Below are 16,092 nucleotides of genomic sequence, written 5' to 3'. Positions count from 1 at the left end.
ACGCCTGATACCTGCCAGCTCCAGCATCGGCAGAGGCAGGCCACCCATAGCACACAGAAACATGGGCGGGGCAAAGAGAGATGTACGGCGAGCACCAGAGAGCTACTGAGCATGAGCAAGAGACAGAGAGAGTCAGCTTCACCTGCAAGGGCATGTCGTTTCATAACAGAATTAAGCCTGGTATATCTGGCAAAAGGTTAGACTACCTGGCCCAGAATTTTACAGGTATTTAAGGGCTGCACCATTCAGCATTGCAATGCCTAACTGATTTAGGAGACTACAATCAAAAGCCGAAGTCCCGCTGTCTTTGAATAAGAGGCTCCTAAGTGCTCAAATCACTACTGAAAATGAGCCTTAGGCTCCTAAGTCTGCTCGGCATCGCAATGCTGAGTGACGCAACACCAAAACTCCTGTAAAAAAGCTTGGTTTCTACCTACTATCGTTTACTCCTCGAGCCAGCTAATCACCTTCAGTCATTTGCAGAATTACTGTGTTTGGGGCTGGTTCTAGGACTGGCAGAAATGGAGTTCTGTTGTTAGGCTCTATTCTAATTCAGGTTTTCATACAGCTCTTACCGCTGGAGTAGTTGTCAGCAAGAAGCATGTGCTATTCACACACCTGCTGAAATCCTTCCCTCCCTCTCCTCCCCCCCCCCCCCCCATTACGCCAACTGATGAGGCTACTCTCAGAAACACAACAAAACAAAAGTTGAAGCTGCAAAAGTAGGTAAAATTGAGATTGCATATTTAGAAGGGTGGAAAGTATCTTGTATTTCCGAGGAGTCTCACCAGCACCCTGCCGCTTGGCTTCTTTCTTGTTCTGGGACCCTGCAAAGCATCACGGACTCATTGTGTATCCTCCCGCCTTAGGGACAGATTTTTCACCCTGCCTCAGTCTGGGTCCAACTGTGAAACTAAAACGGATTCCCCTGCCATAACTAGGCACGTAGCCCTTCTTGCAGCCCAATGCCAAGAACGTGCAAAACCAAGCACGTAAAGTCAGAGGCAGGAAGTGGGCCTGATAATTTGTCCCTGAGTCTTAGGTTCAAATGTGGATTTTATACCTTCTGTATGCGGAATAGCTTAGGAGGCTTTAATGTGGGAGTATATTTTCCCTCTTTACAAGTGTGTAACTCCCAGTGACATTTGACAGTCATAGGAGCATGTGCATCTAAAGAAGGGTTGTCCCCCAGTTCATGGTGGTAGAGTGATAGGTCTCACATTCAGTAGAAGAGGAGCACTTGAGTAGCCGGGATTTTTGCAGAGCAACACTGAGAGAGGCTTTCACACAGTGGTTTAAGGAGAAGATGCCCTGTTCTAACAGCTCTGTCACTCCTGAGCACTAACATTCACTAAATGTATACACATTTAAAAATAAAAATGATCTCGTTATAACTTCAAGCAGGAGTTGGCACAGTCGGGGCAGATAAAAAAGAAGCACTGAAATATACAAAGAGGTAAATATTCATCAGGAAGCGCAAGATGAAACTGTGGGACTCCCGTTAAAGTTAATGGGAGTTCTGGTGCTAAATCACACTTAATATTTACCCTCAATGTGTTTAATGGAGAGCAGGCAGAGCAATTTATGCTGTGCATGCCACCTAATCTATATAATGGGACACCATTAGCCATACACTTGATCCTCTAGGGCTAGAGTTTCAATGATGGGAACACACACAGTTGTAGGCATAACTTATACATGCAAATGCCAAGGTGGAGCATTAAAACAGGCTATTTGCATCTGCACATGCTCAGTTATGTACCTGACTGTCCACGTCCTCATGAGAGTGGAATTTGCATAATAATATTTGATGCACACTTTGTCTCACTCAACTCAGAAAATCTGTCCCTTAGTATCTACGTGGAATACAACAGATGAGCTGATCCCTACATCTACACTGTAACACTTTTGTACATAAACAGCATAAACATAAGGTGCAAGTGCAAGTAGTTGCACCTGCATTTGCACATATTGGCAGGCACGCACAGTACCACTGTGCCTGGTGTAGTTGCCCTTTGTAATAGGTGGATGGGATTTTTGCAGGTGCACGATGGGTGTGCTTATCAAGTTTGCAGGCCTGATTTAAGCCCATTGTATGAAATGTTGGCCTTTAATGTGGATTTCAAAACAGAGAATGAGGGCATAGTAAAACTTTGCACGAGAAGTAACAGAAGCAATAGACCACAAGACTTCCTTTGGCTGCCTTCCATATAAATCCAGCTCAAAAGTGTGATTTAAACACTTGAAAATTCTGTTGACTAAAATTAACTTCAGCTGACAGATGCTTGATTTAAGATATTCCTTTTTCATTGTCAGATACATTAGCCCATTTTAAATTACGGTTTTTATTACAAAAGCTTATTTTTACATTCATTGTCATTCTAATTGACTTTTTTTATGTTCAAGAGCTGCAAAGGGCTGTATCAGTGATGAAAAATGTAATTTGTGATGAGAAGAGCTTTTCGGTTACATCATCCTACTGTCTCACCTCTTTATTTTTAAATATATGGTTTATGCTGTGACCTCTGAACAGTAGTTTGGTAAAAGGCACATGTCATTTTTTTTGCTCTGTAACGCCATTCTCGAGTCAGGCAGGTCAAGCTTTATAAGTCAGACCAAGCAACAGGATACTCTAGCTGTGGTTGCAAGCGGTAGAAAGTTTCTCTCTTTTACCTTGGTACGATGCTTTTTTCCCTTCATATCTGACGTATTAGCTGCCAGGATAACACACTTGAGGAAAGAACAATGCAATAAAAAATTGTGAAGGGTGAAGACAATAGATTTCAAGAAAAACTACATGCAGAGTGAAAATGGGTCTAACAGCAGTAATACAGCTTCCCATTCTGCCAGGTGAATAAAAGGAAGGAGAGAGAGAATGCACTACATTTGCTATTGACACTTTGAAGGTCTCTTTTTCAAGGTAGCTGTAAAGGCATTAATGGCACCGTTTTTCCAAAATGTGATGGAAAAGTAGCATTAAAATAAAACCCTGCTAACCATGGTAAGATTGTCTTTGTGTGCCAGGCAGGAAGCTTGTTGTGAGAGACTTGGAGGAAAGAAAGACAAGAAAAGGACTTCAGTCATCTGCTAAATAGTCAAGTGGTTTTACATCAGAGATAAGAGTTACATTTTTTTTCCAATTTTTTATTTTACTCCAGAATAGATCTGGGATAAGTTGTAAAGAAATGCAGAACTATTTGAAAACAGTTCTGTTAGCTTGCAGGCAGGGATGGCAGCCAGTTGGCATACAATGGCAGTAATTAGTTGTTCAGTCCTTTTCTATTCACTTCAGTGAATTCTTGTTGGGCATAAATACTGTAGCACTCAGAAGAAAAGAAAGAGCTCAGATCTTCCTAACCACTTTAGATGAAAGGATGTCGGATGGCTTGCCTTGATTTCAAGTCCCTTGGAGGCCGCACAGCCAGAGTTTGTCTCATTTTCCCTCTCGTGCTCAGTGAAGTGATGCAGAGGCACCATGAAGAGACAAGGAGCAAAAATGTTTTTAAAACCACAGCGAGACAGTGCAAAATATGAAATGTTCATTCCCATTGCTCAGCTAAATACCTGGGAAGAGCGAGAACATCCAAATAGAAGCTGAAAACCCTGCATTCTCCTGGCAGGTGTCTCTTCGCTTTGAAAAAAAGGCATGTTCTTAAGTCGTGTTAGCTAATATGTGAGAACTAACATAAGGTAAAATCTTAGTGAAGACAAGGTGATCTGTAGTTTTAACACAAGTTAGCAAGGTGAGGTAAAGACTATAGGGAGTCTAGGGTTTATGCCAGTCTGCTAACTTGTATTAAAACTACAAGCTGCCTTGTCTTCACTAGAATTTTACCCCATACTAGTTAGCACATGTCAGCTAGCACGAGTTAAGAACACATTTTTTTCCTAGTGAAGCTAATGTGACCCAAGCCATAATCTGATTGTTCTTTTCTCAGCTGTGGATCAATTATTTGAGTAAAAACTAGAATAAGGGTGGGGTTTTTTTTAAAGCTGACAATGAGAGCGCTTGCATTACCTAGTATTAGTGGAGACCCGGTAGAGTGCTCGTTGCTGCTAATGTGTCTCACTCTACTAGCCTTTTTGGAAAGTACAGCCTCCGAGAGATGGGGCTTCGAAGGAAAATATTATGGAGCGAGGAAGTAACGCTGTTTAAGTAGCAAACACCTTCCTGCGATTTAAGGATCGTCTACCTATTTTCATCACTGTAGTATCTGAGCAAGGGAGATTAACTGGCATATAAAATCTGATGCCTCAAGAACTTAGTTTTGTGTTACCAGAATTGGTTTTGTGCTCCCCAAAACCCAGCACCACTCCCTGAACGGATTTGAAAGATTCTTAGATCTGTTCTCCAAGCAAGCAGAAATACTTCAGTTAGTATGATTTTGGAAATGTAGAAAGCCCCTCCCCCCCAAAAAAAGAATAAATTCCAGTTGGATTAAGTGAATGACTGTTATCCACCCCAATACATGCCTTCTGAGCAAGCTGCCAATCATTAAGGGAAAAAAATCACAGCGGTGTTGTCTTCTAAACTCAAAGGCATTATTGTTTTGCCACTCAAAATCCCACACTCGTGGGAAGGTGCTCTGCATGAGAGGGTGTCTTGTTTGCTGCTTAACATCTTCAAGCTTCTCTCCCCCTTCCCATCAGCCTCCAGTTCTTGCAGGCACTTGCATTTTACAACAAACACTGGGAGGAAGCTGCTGTTCTTCCATTTTCTGTTCATTTTCTTTTGGATCATGCATTTGGCTCTGTGCAGCTTTGGCCTCAGTCAACATGCTTAAAGGAATATGGGTACCAAGGGGCTTTGGGGGAATCTCCACCCCATTGATCTATCCCGTTTATGTTTGTAACACACAATAACAGGCTAGAGCTGCATGAAGCGTACTAATAGAATGTAAGTATTCTTCCCCAATCATACTGGAGTTTTTAATCCATGCTTATAATTACAGCGTGTACAGTGTATTCCAGACTTGTTTGGTTGCAATTTACACCTGCAAACATTCAGAGGATTCTAGCATTTACAAAAAGAACTGGGTGAAATGTGTTGTGTTGGTTTCGGTGGATTGCTGAAGAGGTTTCATTTTGTATAAAATATTTCAGTGGTCATTGTGTCAGAGAAAGAGAATCAGAATGATGCTATCATGCAGCAGGGAGGGCGCTCATTGAGGGGAGCAGGGCGGATCACCGGGTCCAGTCCCTGCTCCATTGGATATTTAATTATTTATACCAAGTGGAGCAGCTCCAATCTCCGTACTATAGCCTGTTTGGCGCACTTCTCTGGGTTTAAGCCCTTGATCTGGAATGGGGAGCTGAACCTGACTCTCCCAGATCTCTGGAGCAAATCCTCTCCCCTGGGCTATTGAGTAAAAGGGGGTTGGCCTCTCGGAATCTAGTCCTTCATTTGCTTTGGTTTTATTAAAAACGTCTGAAATGTAAAGTTTCATTCAGCCAGGCTGATATGTTTGATTAACAAAAAATTCGGAAAAGTTTTGGTTTCAGCTCCACCCAAAATGACATTTTTTATTTTTATTTTTTTTCGGAACTACCAGTGAACCAGTCAGTTATGCAGCCAGCTCTCGTTCCAACAGCATTAACCGCTACCACTGGCATCTATGTTGCCACAATAAAATGGAACTAATAGCACAGAGACGGCACATACCTCTGCTGCTTATGAGTGTATAAATCAGGACGTGACTCTCTGTGAACAGCCATATTCCATCAGTTATGGAATGGGGGAGAGGTGAAGGATTAGGGTGTTTTAACATGCAACCCTTCAACAGATGCAGCTCATCTGTGTGCTGTGTGAAATCTCACTACTCTGGCCCGTGTCATTCATTGTTGCAGCCATGGTGTTGCTGTTTGTGGTGTGGATGAAACGCAGGGAAAAGGAGAGGCATACGAAGCAGCTTCTGATCGACCCTGAAGATGATGTGAGGGACAACATTCTGAAATATGATGAAGAAGGAGGTGGAGAGGAAGACCAGGTGAGGAGAGCTGAACACACAGCCTGGGGTCGCCCAGAGTCATTTCTCTGCATCTTACAAACCTCAATATCTTCACTCGGCTCCCAAGTGTGATGGTTTAGATAAGCAGTGGCCGCCAGGCAGATCTGGCCAGGGAGTAGCCATGAGGTTTATATTAGCTGTTACAGAGGTGTACTAGAAGTTACAGACTACATGGGTTTTTTTACTGATGTTTATGCACAGGTTCAACTTGCTTCCTCATTTATGCCTATGCTGCTCTGTTGGCTTCAGCAGTGTTGCATAAGCCTATATAAGACGCAGATTGGGTCCATAGTGTGTAGCTGGGACAACGCACCATGGATGGGACATTTCCAGGCATGTTGGACAGTGATGTGGGATAGATGCAGCATTGATCCACACAAGCCTATCTGCAGGGGAAAAGATGATAAACCAATATACTGACACTCACATATAAACTATATTTCTGTTATTTCAATAATTAAAATTGTTTATTTTCCCATTTTCCTTTTAGATACCTGCATAAAAGTAGATAGCAGATACCATCCTCCCCTGGGTCCTATGGCCCCAGGGTTTCCTTGAGCTGAGAGTTTTTTATTGGCTTTTCCTGTATTACCTTAATTGTATCTAATGTGCCTTTCATTTCTCTTAATTTCTGGCCTTAATTTGTGAGAAATGTCTAAAGACGTTTGTGGATTTTCTTTTCCACTGCGAAGCTTATAATGGCAAAGCTTTGTCTTATAGTTAAGCTGTGTCTTGTGTTGTTATGTTGTGTAGAAGGGAGAGAGCTATAGATCAAAAGAAAATATTGATATATATACTATGTGTGGAAGTTTCAATTTGTGTGTGTATAATATGAGTATAGTACATAGATTATGGGTCTCATGTACAAGTGTAAATTGCTTATGCATTTTTTTCTGTCTATCTCAGATTATTGTAGAGACTTTAGAAATTTATTAATTTTCTTCTCTCTGACCCTTGGACAGTTGAACTCACAACTAAGGTACCTGGCTTTTCAGTTGGAGATATACAAGAAATAGTCTGATTAAAAACTCTTAAACCGTTTCTACAATAGACCTCTAAAATATGTTGTTCATATAGAATACATAAAGCTATGAGGTGGTATAAATGATTTATCAGCAATTGTTTGGTGTGGGCTGCATAAATCATTTGCACCTTCATACATACAGATACACAGTATCAAATTAACTGTTGGTGTAAATAGATTCAACTCTAACAAAGTCAATGGAACTGAGCCCATTTATTCCAGAAGTTAATATGGCCAGGGACTATAATACAAAGGGCAAACAGAACTGCTTTGGAATTTCATTTTCCTTTAGATCTATCATTATTCTGGCATCATTCTTATCATAAAAGGAATTTTTATATTCCTTTGCTTAAGATCCCCAGTCATGGACCAGACCACATTGTGGTAGATAGATATTGTAAAAACACAGAATAAAAAGACAATCCCTGCCCCACAGAATTTCCAGTCTAAGACAAGAAACAATATATGGATACAGATAGACAAGAGAATACAAGGAAACAATGCGCAAAATGTCAAAACACTGGACTTGCGGGCCCAGTCATAGTCATTTAACAGAATCCAGAGTCAACTCCAATAGTTGGTCTCCCTACATTTGCAGAACCCCTTTGACATCCATAGGAAAGAAGTGTCTCATACTCAAGATGCACCTTGATGATTTGAGTCAAGAACTTTGTCCAAGGCTTCTGAAGGCTCTTATTCAACAAATCCTCATAATTAGCATTTCTCTCTTCGAGAAATTATTTATAATTATTGCTTCTGGAAATGTAAGCATTCCAAATCCAAGGGTACTTCCCTCTAGCAGGAACAGGCTTACCAACAGAACAAAGCAATAAACATTCAAACCAGCTGAAAAATGTGGTTTCAAGCAACTGCAGTGTGATTTTAGGAAGAATTCTTTAATAATGGAAGCAAAGGAAGTGCAGCAAAATACCATTACAGATATGAATATGAAATATGACCTAGTGCTTGTTACATAGTAAAATCATACTCTCATTTTTACAGGAATAGATCTATGGGAAAATAATATATTGATTACAAACGATCTGTATCCATAAATGGTATTCAAGATTTTTGTTTTTAATTTTGTAAAATACAGAAACATAATACAGCTACCAATATTGATTTTCTTACAGTAAATTATATATATGATCAAAATGTTGCACATATATGCACATACACATAAATGCAATAAATCCAAGTTGTTACCACAAAGATATAGGGTACTGAAGTTAAATATGCACAGTGTGTCAAATGTATTTGATTTAACTTAGGTGTTAAATTTGTTTAAATGGGGTTAGTCTCACGGAGCACACATGGGTCAGTTTCATGAGTCATTTATAGATTAGGTAGATGCCAGAGGCCATATATATATATATATGGTGGTGAAATTTTGCTATTGACTTCAGTTGAAACTGGATTGGGCCCATCAAGTTATTTATATGCCAGTGTAGTGTAGAGTCTTTTGAAAAATCTCAATGAAAAGCTCTAGGTTTCACTCTGTGCCTCTCCATTTGTTCCAGGATTATGATTTAAGCCAACTTCAGCAACCAGAGACTATTGATCACGTATTGAACAAGGCTCCTGGAGTCAGACGAGTGGATGAGAGACCCATCGGTGCTGAGCCCCAGTATCCTATAAGACCAGTAATCCCCCACCCTGGGGACATTGGTGACTTTATTAATGAGGTTTGTTCTTTTAGGCTTTCTGTATCCCTTCTTAAGTCTTGTACAGTCAGCTAGTGCCACTGATGCAAAATGCTTGGGGTAAAATTTACCAACGCATTTTCCAGTTCTCGCTGTGGGCCAAAATCCTGCTCCCATTCCTCGGGCAAGTAATCAGCTAGAAGTCAATGGAACTGTTCACGTGAGTAATGCAAACAGGACTTGGCCCAGCAAAGACTGCAGAAATAAGCCAAACTGTAACACCGATGCCCAAGGTTTCTTTTCTGGGTTCACCCAGAACACAATACTGAGCGTGTAGCTTTTCATCTGCAAAGACCTGTGCCCTAACCTTGATCCCGTTTCAGTGCCGAGGACAGTGGTTCTCAACCAATTTACCATTATGGGCCACATACGCAGCTCTCTCTATGTTACGTGGGCTGCAGCCACACACTATCTATACCACCCTGTCTTCTGTGGCTGCCCAGTCGGGCACATGTCCCTCGACACCTGCTCCCAGACAGGGAGGGGCCAGGATGATCCCACCTGCTGAGCCATGGGGGACCCCACGGGACGAATTTCCATCTTGCACCAGCTCTCCCCACAGAGACGGGACTTGCAGGGCAGCCTCCTGCTCTGGCTGCGAGCTCCAGGGTCCAGACATGGCCAGCAGGACGGGCAGGCGGGAACCATCTGCTACAGACAGCCCAGGCTGTGCTGCAGCCGGAAGCATGCTCACCACCACCCCCCTCCCCCCAGAGGTGACATGTAGCTGTGGCTAGCGTATGCCCCCTCACCCTCCCGTCCCCCATCTCCGAACGCCTCTGGCACAGACATCCAGCACTCTCCCCTCCCCCCACATCACTCTCAGTCACTGTCCCCCACCCCACCCCACTCCCCCTTTCCCTTCTCTTCCCCCCCCCCCACTTGCCTTGCTCCTCCCTGGGAAATCATCATTGTCCAGAAACAGGACACAGCACACCTAGAAGAGAATGAGGACAGGCATTAAGAGCCAGGAGGCAGCATCACGGAGCTGCCAGTCTCAGCTGTGGACTGGGGCCCACAGTGTGGGAAGGACAGAGTTCACCCCCCCACCCAACAGGCTGAGCAGAGCAAGCCCTGCACGGCATTTTCAGAAAGCAGAGGTGGAGGGGCACCCAGCACCTCTCCCCGCCCACCCGTAGTAACTGGACTTTTAGGGTCAGTCACCTGTGCCGATGGGACACTGCCAAATTCGACACCAGGGCGGGAGAAATCAGCAAGCTGCCGGCTGAGCTCCTCCCCTGCCACAGGGAACTGCTTTGCTGTCCCTGCTGGCAGGGAGTGCTCCCACAGGGCTCCGGGGCGCCATCTCCCCCTCAGCCAGCCCCGGCCCTGCCGGGACCAGCAAACTGAATGTTTTTTTAGCATGCAGGAGAGCCGCAGCTCTGTGCTAATTGGGCCACAAGTGGGCCATGGGTTGAGAACCACTGGCCTAGGAGTGTCACAGTTGCCTTCAATGAAAGCAGCATCTGCTTCCAAATGAGAGAGAGTTTTTTACACATGGAGAAGCTATGGCAGAGGGGTTAAATGACACGCTCACAGCCACAAAATCTATCAGGAGCTCCTGCCTCCCAGACCCCTATCAGTTTACTAGACCATGCCTCCATCTCCAGCAAACACTGTCTGGCACCAAAGCCTCTGCGAGTTTTCATAACCGAGAAATACTTCTCATAACTGAGCAGAGCACGTTAGATTATTGCAGCTTGACTGCACTTTTCATCCTTTTTGAATTTGTGCCGTTTTAAACTTGTGTTACAAATGTATCCAATCGGTTTTACAATGAATGAGTGTGTGTTTGCAAACCAATCAATGCATTATTTCCTCTGAGACCAAACACGATTCATTTCATATGTCAGAAATATAAATGTGGCAGCATTCTAATCCTAGCATTATATCAATTTCTGCTGGGTTTTTTCTTATTCTTCTCATTACATTCTTTCCCCCCTTCTTTTCACTGATTTTTATGCACGCGTGCATGCAGATACACTTCCACTATTATTGAGTCCAGTAAAACTGATTCCACCCTTTCTTAGCTTGACTGCAGTTTCTAGAAATGATTAATAAAGAGGAACTTTTGCTTAGTTTAGGTACTTTCCATTTTGTTATTTTTCCCTTATTTTCCTAGACTGGAATTAAATCTGTATCCCATGACTTCTCCCTTAGCCTAATGCAACCTGTCCCTAACTGTAGCCATATAAAACAGTCTATGCAGGGCAGTGCTTACTTTGTAATGATAGGGATGCCAGGAATCAAGCAATGAGGTGCCGTGGCTCAAGCCATTTTTCTACATTCATAACTGATGCAGCAAGTCCAGAAGTACCGGAGCTATGAACTGCCAAGCCTAGAAGTGCCGGGGTCAGCCTCGGCAAAAATTAAGCACTGGTATAGGGTAAACAAGAACAGAGATCTTTCCAAAATGTGTGAGAGACTCACCACTGAAGCCCAAAAATCTCATCCTAAACTAGATCGGGGCCACTGCATGCAGAACTCCCGCTAAAATCTGGCTATCTAAGTAGTATTATCACAGCACCTGAAGAGTTCTATTAACAGTACAGTATATTGAGCACAGTGTTGGAATTGCAAGGTATCACTTTCAGAGTTGTGGCGAAGTGGTGTTCCTGATCCTGCTTGCAGACCAATGGGGGCGATCTGAGAACAGCACTCTGTTCTGCAGACAGACAGCCAAGAGTAGGTGGGGTGAATTGTACCTCTCTGTTTTAGGGAGCAGCTTTGTCTCTCTCTGTTTTGGGGTTCTCGTGTGTTCTCATGCTGAATTCTAAGAAATGAAGTAGGGTTATGTAATCTCCCAGGAAGCGTATTTATGTTTTTATTTACCTTCTCTCTGTGTATACCCTGAACATAACAAACAGCATTGTTTACTACAGTTTCTTTGTAATCCCAGGGTTTGAGAGCAGCAGACAATGACCCCACAGCCCCGCCGTACGATTCCCTGTTGGTCTTCGACTACGAAGGGAGTGGCTCTACTGCAGGCTCTGTCAGCTCCCTCAATTCCTCAAGCTCCGGCGATCAGGATTATGACTACCTGAACGACTGGGGACCTCGGTTCAAGAAACTGGCGGACATGTATGGGGGAGGCGAGGAAGATTAAACTGACCTCATGTTGTTATTTAAACAAAAAACAAAAAAAAAGGAAGACAAAATTTAGAAAAAAAGATGAAAACAGGAAAAAAAAGAGACAACGAAGAAGCAAGAACTGTACAGAAGTGGCAGCTTTTTTAATTAATATCCCCTGCTGACTGTATTCTTTTTAGTGGTGATTTAGGAGGTTTTTCTTTTTCTTTTTTTCTTTTTTTTTTAATGAGTTTGGTTGGGTTTTTTAGGACATTGAGCTGTCTAGCATGAACACTTGTCTCTGCTGCATTTTTTTTTTTTTTAATGTCAGCTGGGATATCACTCGTTTATCCGCTTTATGACTAAAGAGAGTGAAAGGCACTCTGTCTTAACTTGAATTTCTTAGAACAGAAGCACTGTTTTTAAAATATATATATATATATATTTGAAAGTGCCTTTTGGTACATGTATCAGATTCCCTTCAATCTCAGGAGTGATCAAAAAAACATACAAAAATAATGTTTCAACCATCTTGGGCAGCACTCTCTATGACCCTAAGCCAGTTCTAGCTGGGAAGGAGTTAAAAAAAGGAACTGTGGAGATTGTTTCTTTTTTTGCCCTTTTTTTTTTTTTTTTTTTGGTTTGTTTGTTTAAGTGGGTGACTTTTGGGGTGGGGAAAAAAATATTAACAGCCATCTTTAAGCCTAAGCTGGTGGTAAATTAGTCATATTGTTGTATATAATTCAGTTGTATCAGATGCAAAATATTGACTGGGGTTTCTCCTGTAACCTGGTCACACTTGATGTAGCTGCATAGAACGATAGCATTGATCTGCCTTTGGTTATTGCAACAAAAAAAATCTGAAACGGACCTTGCATAAACCCTACAGTAAATCATGAAATGACCAAAGGCCAGTTGTTTGGTTTTTTGCTATCGATGTGTTTTTGGCTCCCCCAACCTACTGAGTAATGTAAATAAAGGCTGGGTTACATGTTGCTGCCATGCATCCATAATGATGCTTGTTAGTATGAAAATCAATGCTGTTTTCTTAACTTAACCATACACAGGGACATAGCATAATCAGTAACCTCAAGACTAGGGCAGTGTTAATGACACGGACAGTTTGTTAGTACATCACCATGACATTCGTATAAAGTAGGCCTAGTACAATATTAATGCCTTTGAGCATCAGTAGCCAAAGCTCAACAGCATCATGTAACCCAACTAATGTGTGTCCTTTATATTTGATGGGTAGGGACTTCTATCTATAGTAAATGTCTTTTGGAGAAGAAAAGCAACAAGGACCTCGTAAGTATTTTGTGGTTAACATGCTCAAATGTTGCCAATTAAGCAAGAAGTTTTGCAGCATCCATAATTCAACATCAGTATTATAAATGGTAGCATACTACCTAGTTTCTATGTAGGGTCAGTTTAACCAATAACAAATAGTTATTAGCCTTTTTCTTCTTATTATTATTACATTTTTCCTTTTCTGATTTGGACTAGTGGGTTTATGTCTAATGTTTGTAAAATGATTTAGACTGCATGGATGTGTAATATAAACCACATTTAATGGATTATGAGCCACTTACTTCATGTGCTATGAACTCTTGGATTACCTATGTTTTATATTCTGCAGACGATTTTGCAGTGGGTTCACTAAAAATTGTAGAAGTGCTTAGACATATTTTCCAATATTTAAATCCAAGAATGTGCACAGTATCAGAAGGTGATTATCCAGGGGATGATCATTCTTTTTTGATATGCAGATTGAATGCTGAGAGTTAAACGGGGGAAGTGGGAGAGAGAGAAAGTGTGTGTGTGCTAATGACTAGACATTGTTTAAGAGGGAATACTAGGCTGCAGAATTGTGTCTATAGATTTTTAAAATGCTCCTAGTGCATTTTATATTTCATTGTATCATATTTTCTATAAAATGCAATTTCTGTAAATTAATGAGCATTTGAAATGTGTCCTGTCTGAAATGGAATATGGTAAAAGTATGCTTGAGAGGACTCAATCTCTATCTTTAATATTATTAATAACCAAGTTTGTGCTCGCCTTGCCCCCACTCCCAGTTGGGTTGTCCTTTCACTATCCAAGAAAAACAAGAAAATAGAAATTTACATACAAGTTTCTTGAGGAGAGAAAACCATGGCGGGCAATACTTCAGGAAACAATGAGGACTCCGATGGCAGCAGCAACATGTCACTGTTATTCAGAGGGTACAGGTTGTAGCAGATGCCTCATCTGGGATGAAGTATGGTCCATGACAAATTTTGTATCTGATGCCTTTCAAAAATATTTACTCCATAGTTGGGAACTCAACCTTCATCATCTTGGCACTTGCAGAGAATGAAAACCTTAGCTTACTTTAACCACATACCTCACCCCGAGCCCAAAGTAACACACTAGCAAACTTTTCTGTACAGCATCCTGCAAGTTACGTAGTTTGTACCTGCTCTGATACATGTGGAAATAACTGTACAGCATCTCTTTATGAATTGCGGTCTCCTTTCAGAGGTTTAGCCAATGGTCTATCTTGATCCTCTTCCTTTCTTTTCTGAAAAGTGTGAGACTTGAATAGATTATAAACAGGATGAGTGACGCACCTGCATGGAAACTGCCCAGTTGCAACAAAATCAGTGAATAAAAAACATGCACTGAATGTTTCTCAATGATTAGTACATGTCAGTGGTTTGAATCCATTATTGTAACCTCCTTTTCATCACAGTAGGAAGAAGCAAAAGGGGTTGAGGGAGTTATCCAATTTAGAGACATAAGATGTAAGCAGTGCCCAGTTCTCTCTATCTAGCATATTTCTTTGCCTCTATGTGGGCAGCCAGTCCCTGGAAAGCTTTACTCAGTGAACAGCTAACCAAGAGTCAAACCTGATGGTCCCCAGTTGTAAGTTATGCTATGCAAACCACTTGGTACTAGTTGGCTAATGCAAATAGTGTAAGCACCTGCTCTGGAGGGTTTGGTGTTTCCTCTTGTGTCTTTGATGATGGATTTTCCAAAATAAAAACAGCATGGTAATGGCTAGATGAAAATGCTGAACTATGATAACAAGAAGCTGAGGCTAGGGAGAATTTATAACGTACAAGTTAATTTGATTATCCCAATAAGGCTTTATATTAAAGTTGACAATGTCCCTTTAAAAAGATGTTTGTAACAGAGACCTGATTGGGAATTTTTTTTTTTTTTTTGGACAAACTTTTTTGCCAAAAAAATTCTGATTTGTCAAACCAAAACTCTTCACAAAACAGGGTTGGTTTCAACAAATCTCCTCACTTGAAAAGTTTTTGTTTCAAAATCTTGTTAAATGAAACTAAAAAAGTTTTTCTTTAAAAAAAAAAAAAAAAAAAAAGAGGAAAAGATCAAAATAAAACAGTCAGATTTTTGGTTCATGAAACTGTGTGAGTTTTTGACTTTTCATTCTGATTCAGGACAAGAAAAAGATGTGGATATGTGAAAATGTTCATGGGATGGGAAAACCATTTCCCACTCAGCCTAGTACCAAACCATTCCTCTGAACCTTATGATGATGATTAAGGATGAGACGTATCATTTTTTAGAGCAAGGATGTTAGAATCACAGGTTGCCAGCTATTCTAGAGATGGAAGAAGCAATTTAGGCATGATGCACACTATTTTCTTGTAAGTTTTTTTTTTTTTAACAGCTAATGTATTGGGGACAAGAAAGTTTGTTCTCTGAATAATAGTAGTAGACATAACAAGCTAATTAATGAAAGAAGTGGCGTCCAGACACATGAGCATGGGTTCCTTCGTCCTCCACTTCCCATGTGACATGGGGAAATGATCAAAAGAGCGCTGGGCTTCAGGAAGAATGGAGTTACCGCCTCCTGTATCATCATTCTGTGATTGCCATATCCCCCACTATGCCTCTTACCACGGCAGTACCGCTCACCTCTGTCTAGGGGAAGAGGATGGCAAGCTCTGTGACTGAAGAGGCCAGTAAGGGGCATGCTGAATGCAATGTAGAAGGCAGCCACCCTACGTCCCAAAGACGAAGGTTACATATAGTCTCTGAGCCAGAGATTGTAAACATCTGAGGTCAGTCCCACAGCTGGGACTGCCTCATGCCAGAACATGGGCAGTTACATAGCATTAGTAAATATAACTGTCGGCATCCAATGTATTTATTACGTAGCTTGTAAATATTACACATCAGTCAAGGAAATCCTTTGCAACAAAGCAAAATGAGAGAAAGCCTCAATGGGAGATTACAGGAAACTGACAGTAAATGGGCAATCTTGGGTGCTCTT

At 41.5% G+C, this 16,092-nt stretch overlaps 1 protein-coding gene across 1 annotated transcript in view; it reads left to right on the top strand.

The window, feature by feature from the left end:
* Positions 1 to 13,813, top strand: part of CDH4 (cadherin 4) — a 570,898-nt gene extending 557,085 nt beyond the window's left edge. Inside the window, exons 14-16 of the mRNA XM_067554133.1 lie at positions 5,848 to 5,987; positions 8,553 to 8,717; positions 11,635 to 13,813. Coding sequence (XP_067410234.1) covers positions 5,848 to 5,987; positions 8,553 to 8,717; positions 11,635 to 11,841 — 512 coding nt within the window. The 3' untranslated portion in view covers positions 11,842 to 13,813. The remainder of the gene's footprint in view (positions 1 to 5,847; positions 5,988 to 8,552; positions 8,718 to 11,634) is intronic.
* Positions 13,814 to 16,092: the final 2,279 nt, after the last annotated feature.

The sequence above is a fragment of the Emydura macquarii genome, unplaced genomic scaffold (genome assembly GCF_026122565.2).
Source record: "Emydura macquarii macquarii isolate MOO-44397 ecotype Brisbane River unplaced genomic scaffold, CSIRO-AGI_Emac_v2 contig_1483, whole genome shotgun sequence".
In the NCBI taxonomy this organism is placed as follows: domain Eukaryota; kingdom Metazoa; phylum Chordata; order Testudines; family Chelidae; genus Emydura; species Emydura macquarii.
The sequence above is the reverse complement of the archived record's forward strand: the minus strand, read 5'-3'. Positions and strand labels throughout refer to the sequence as shown.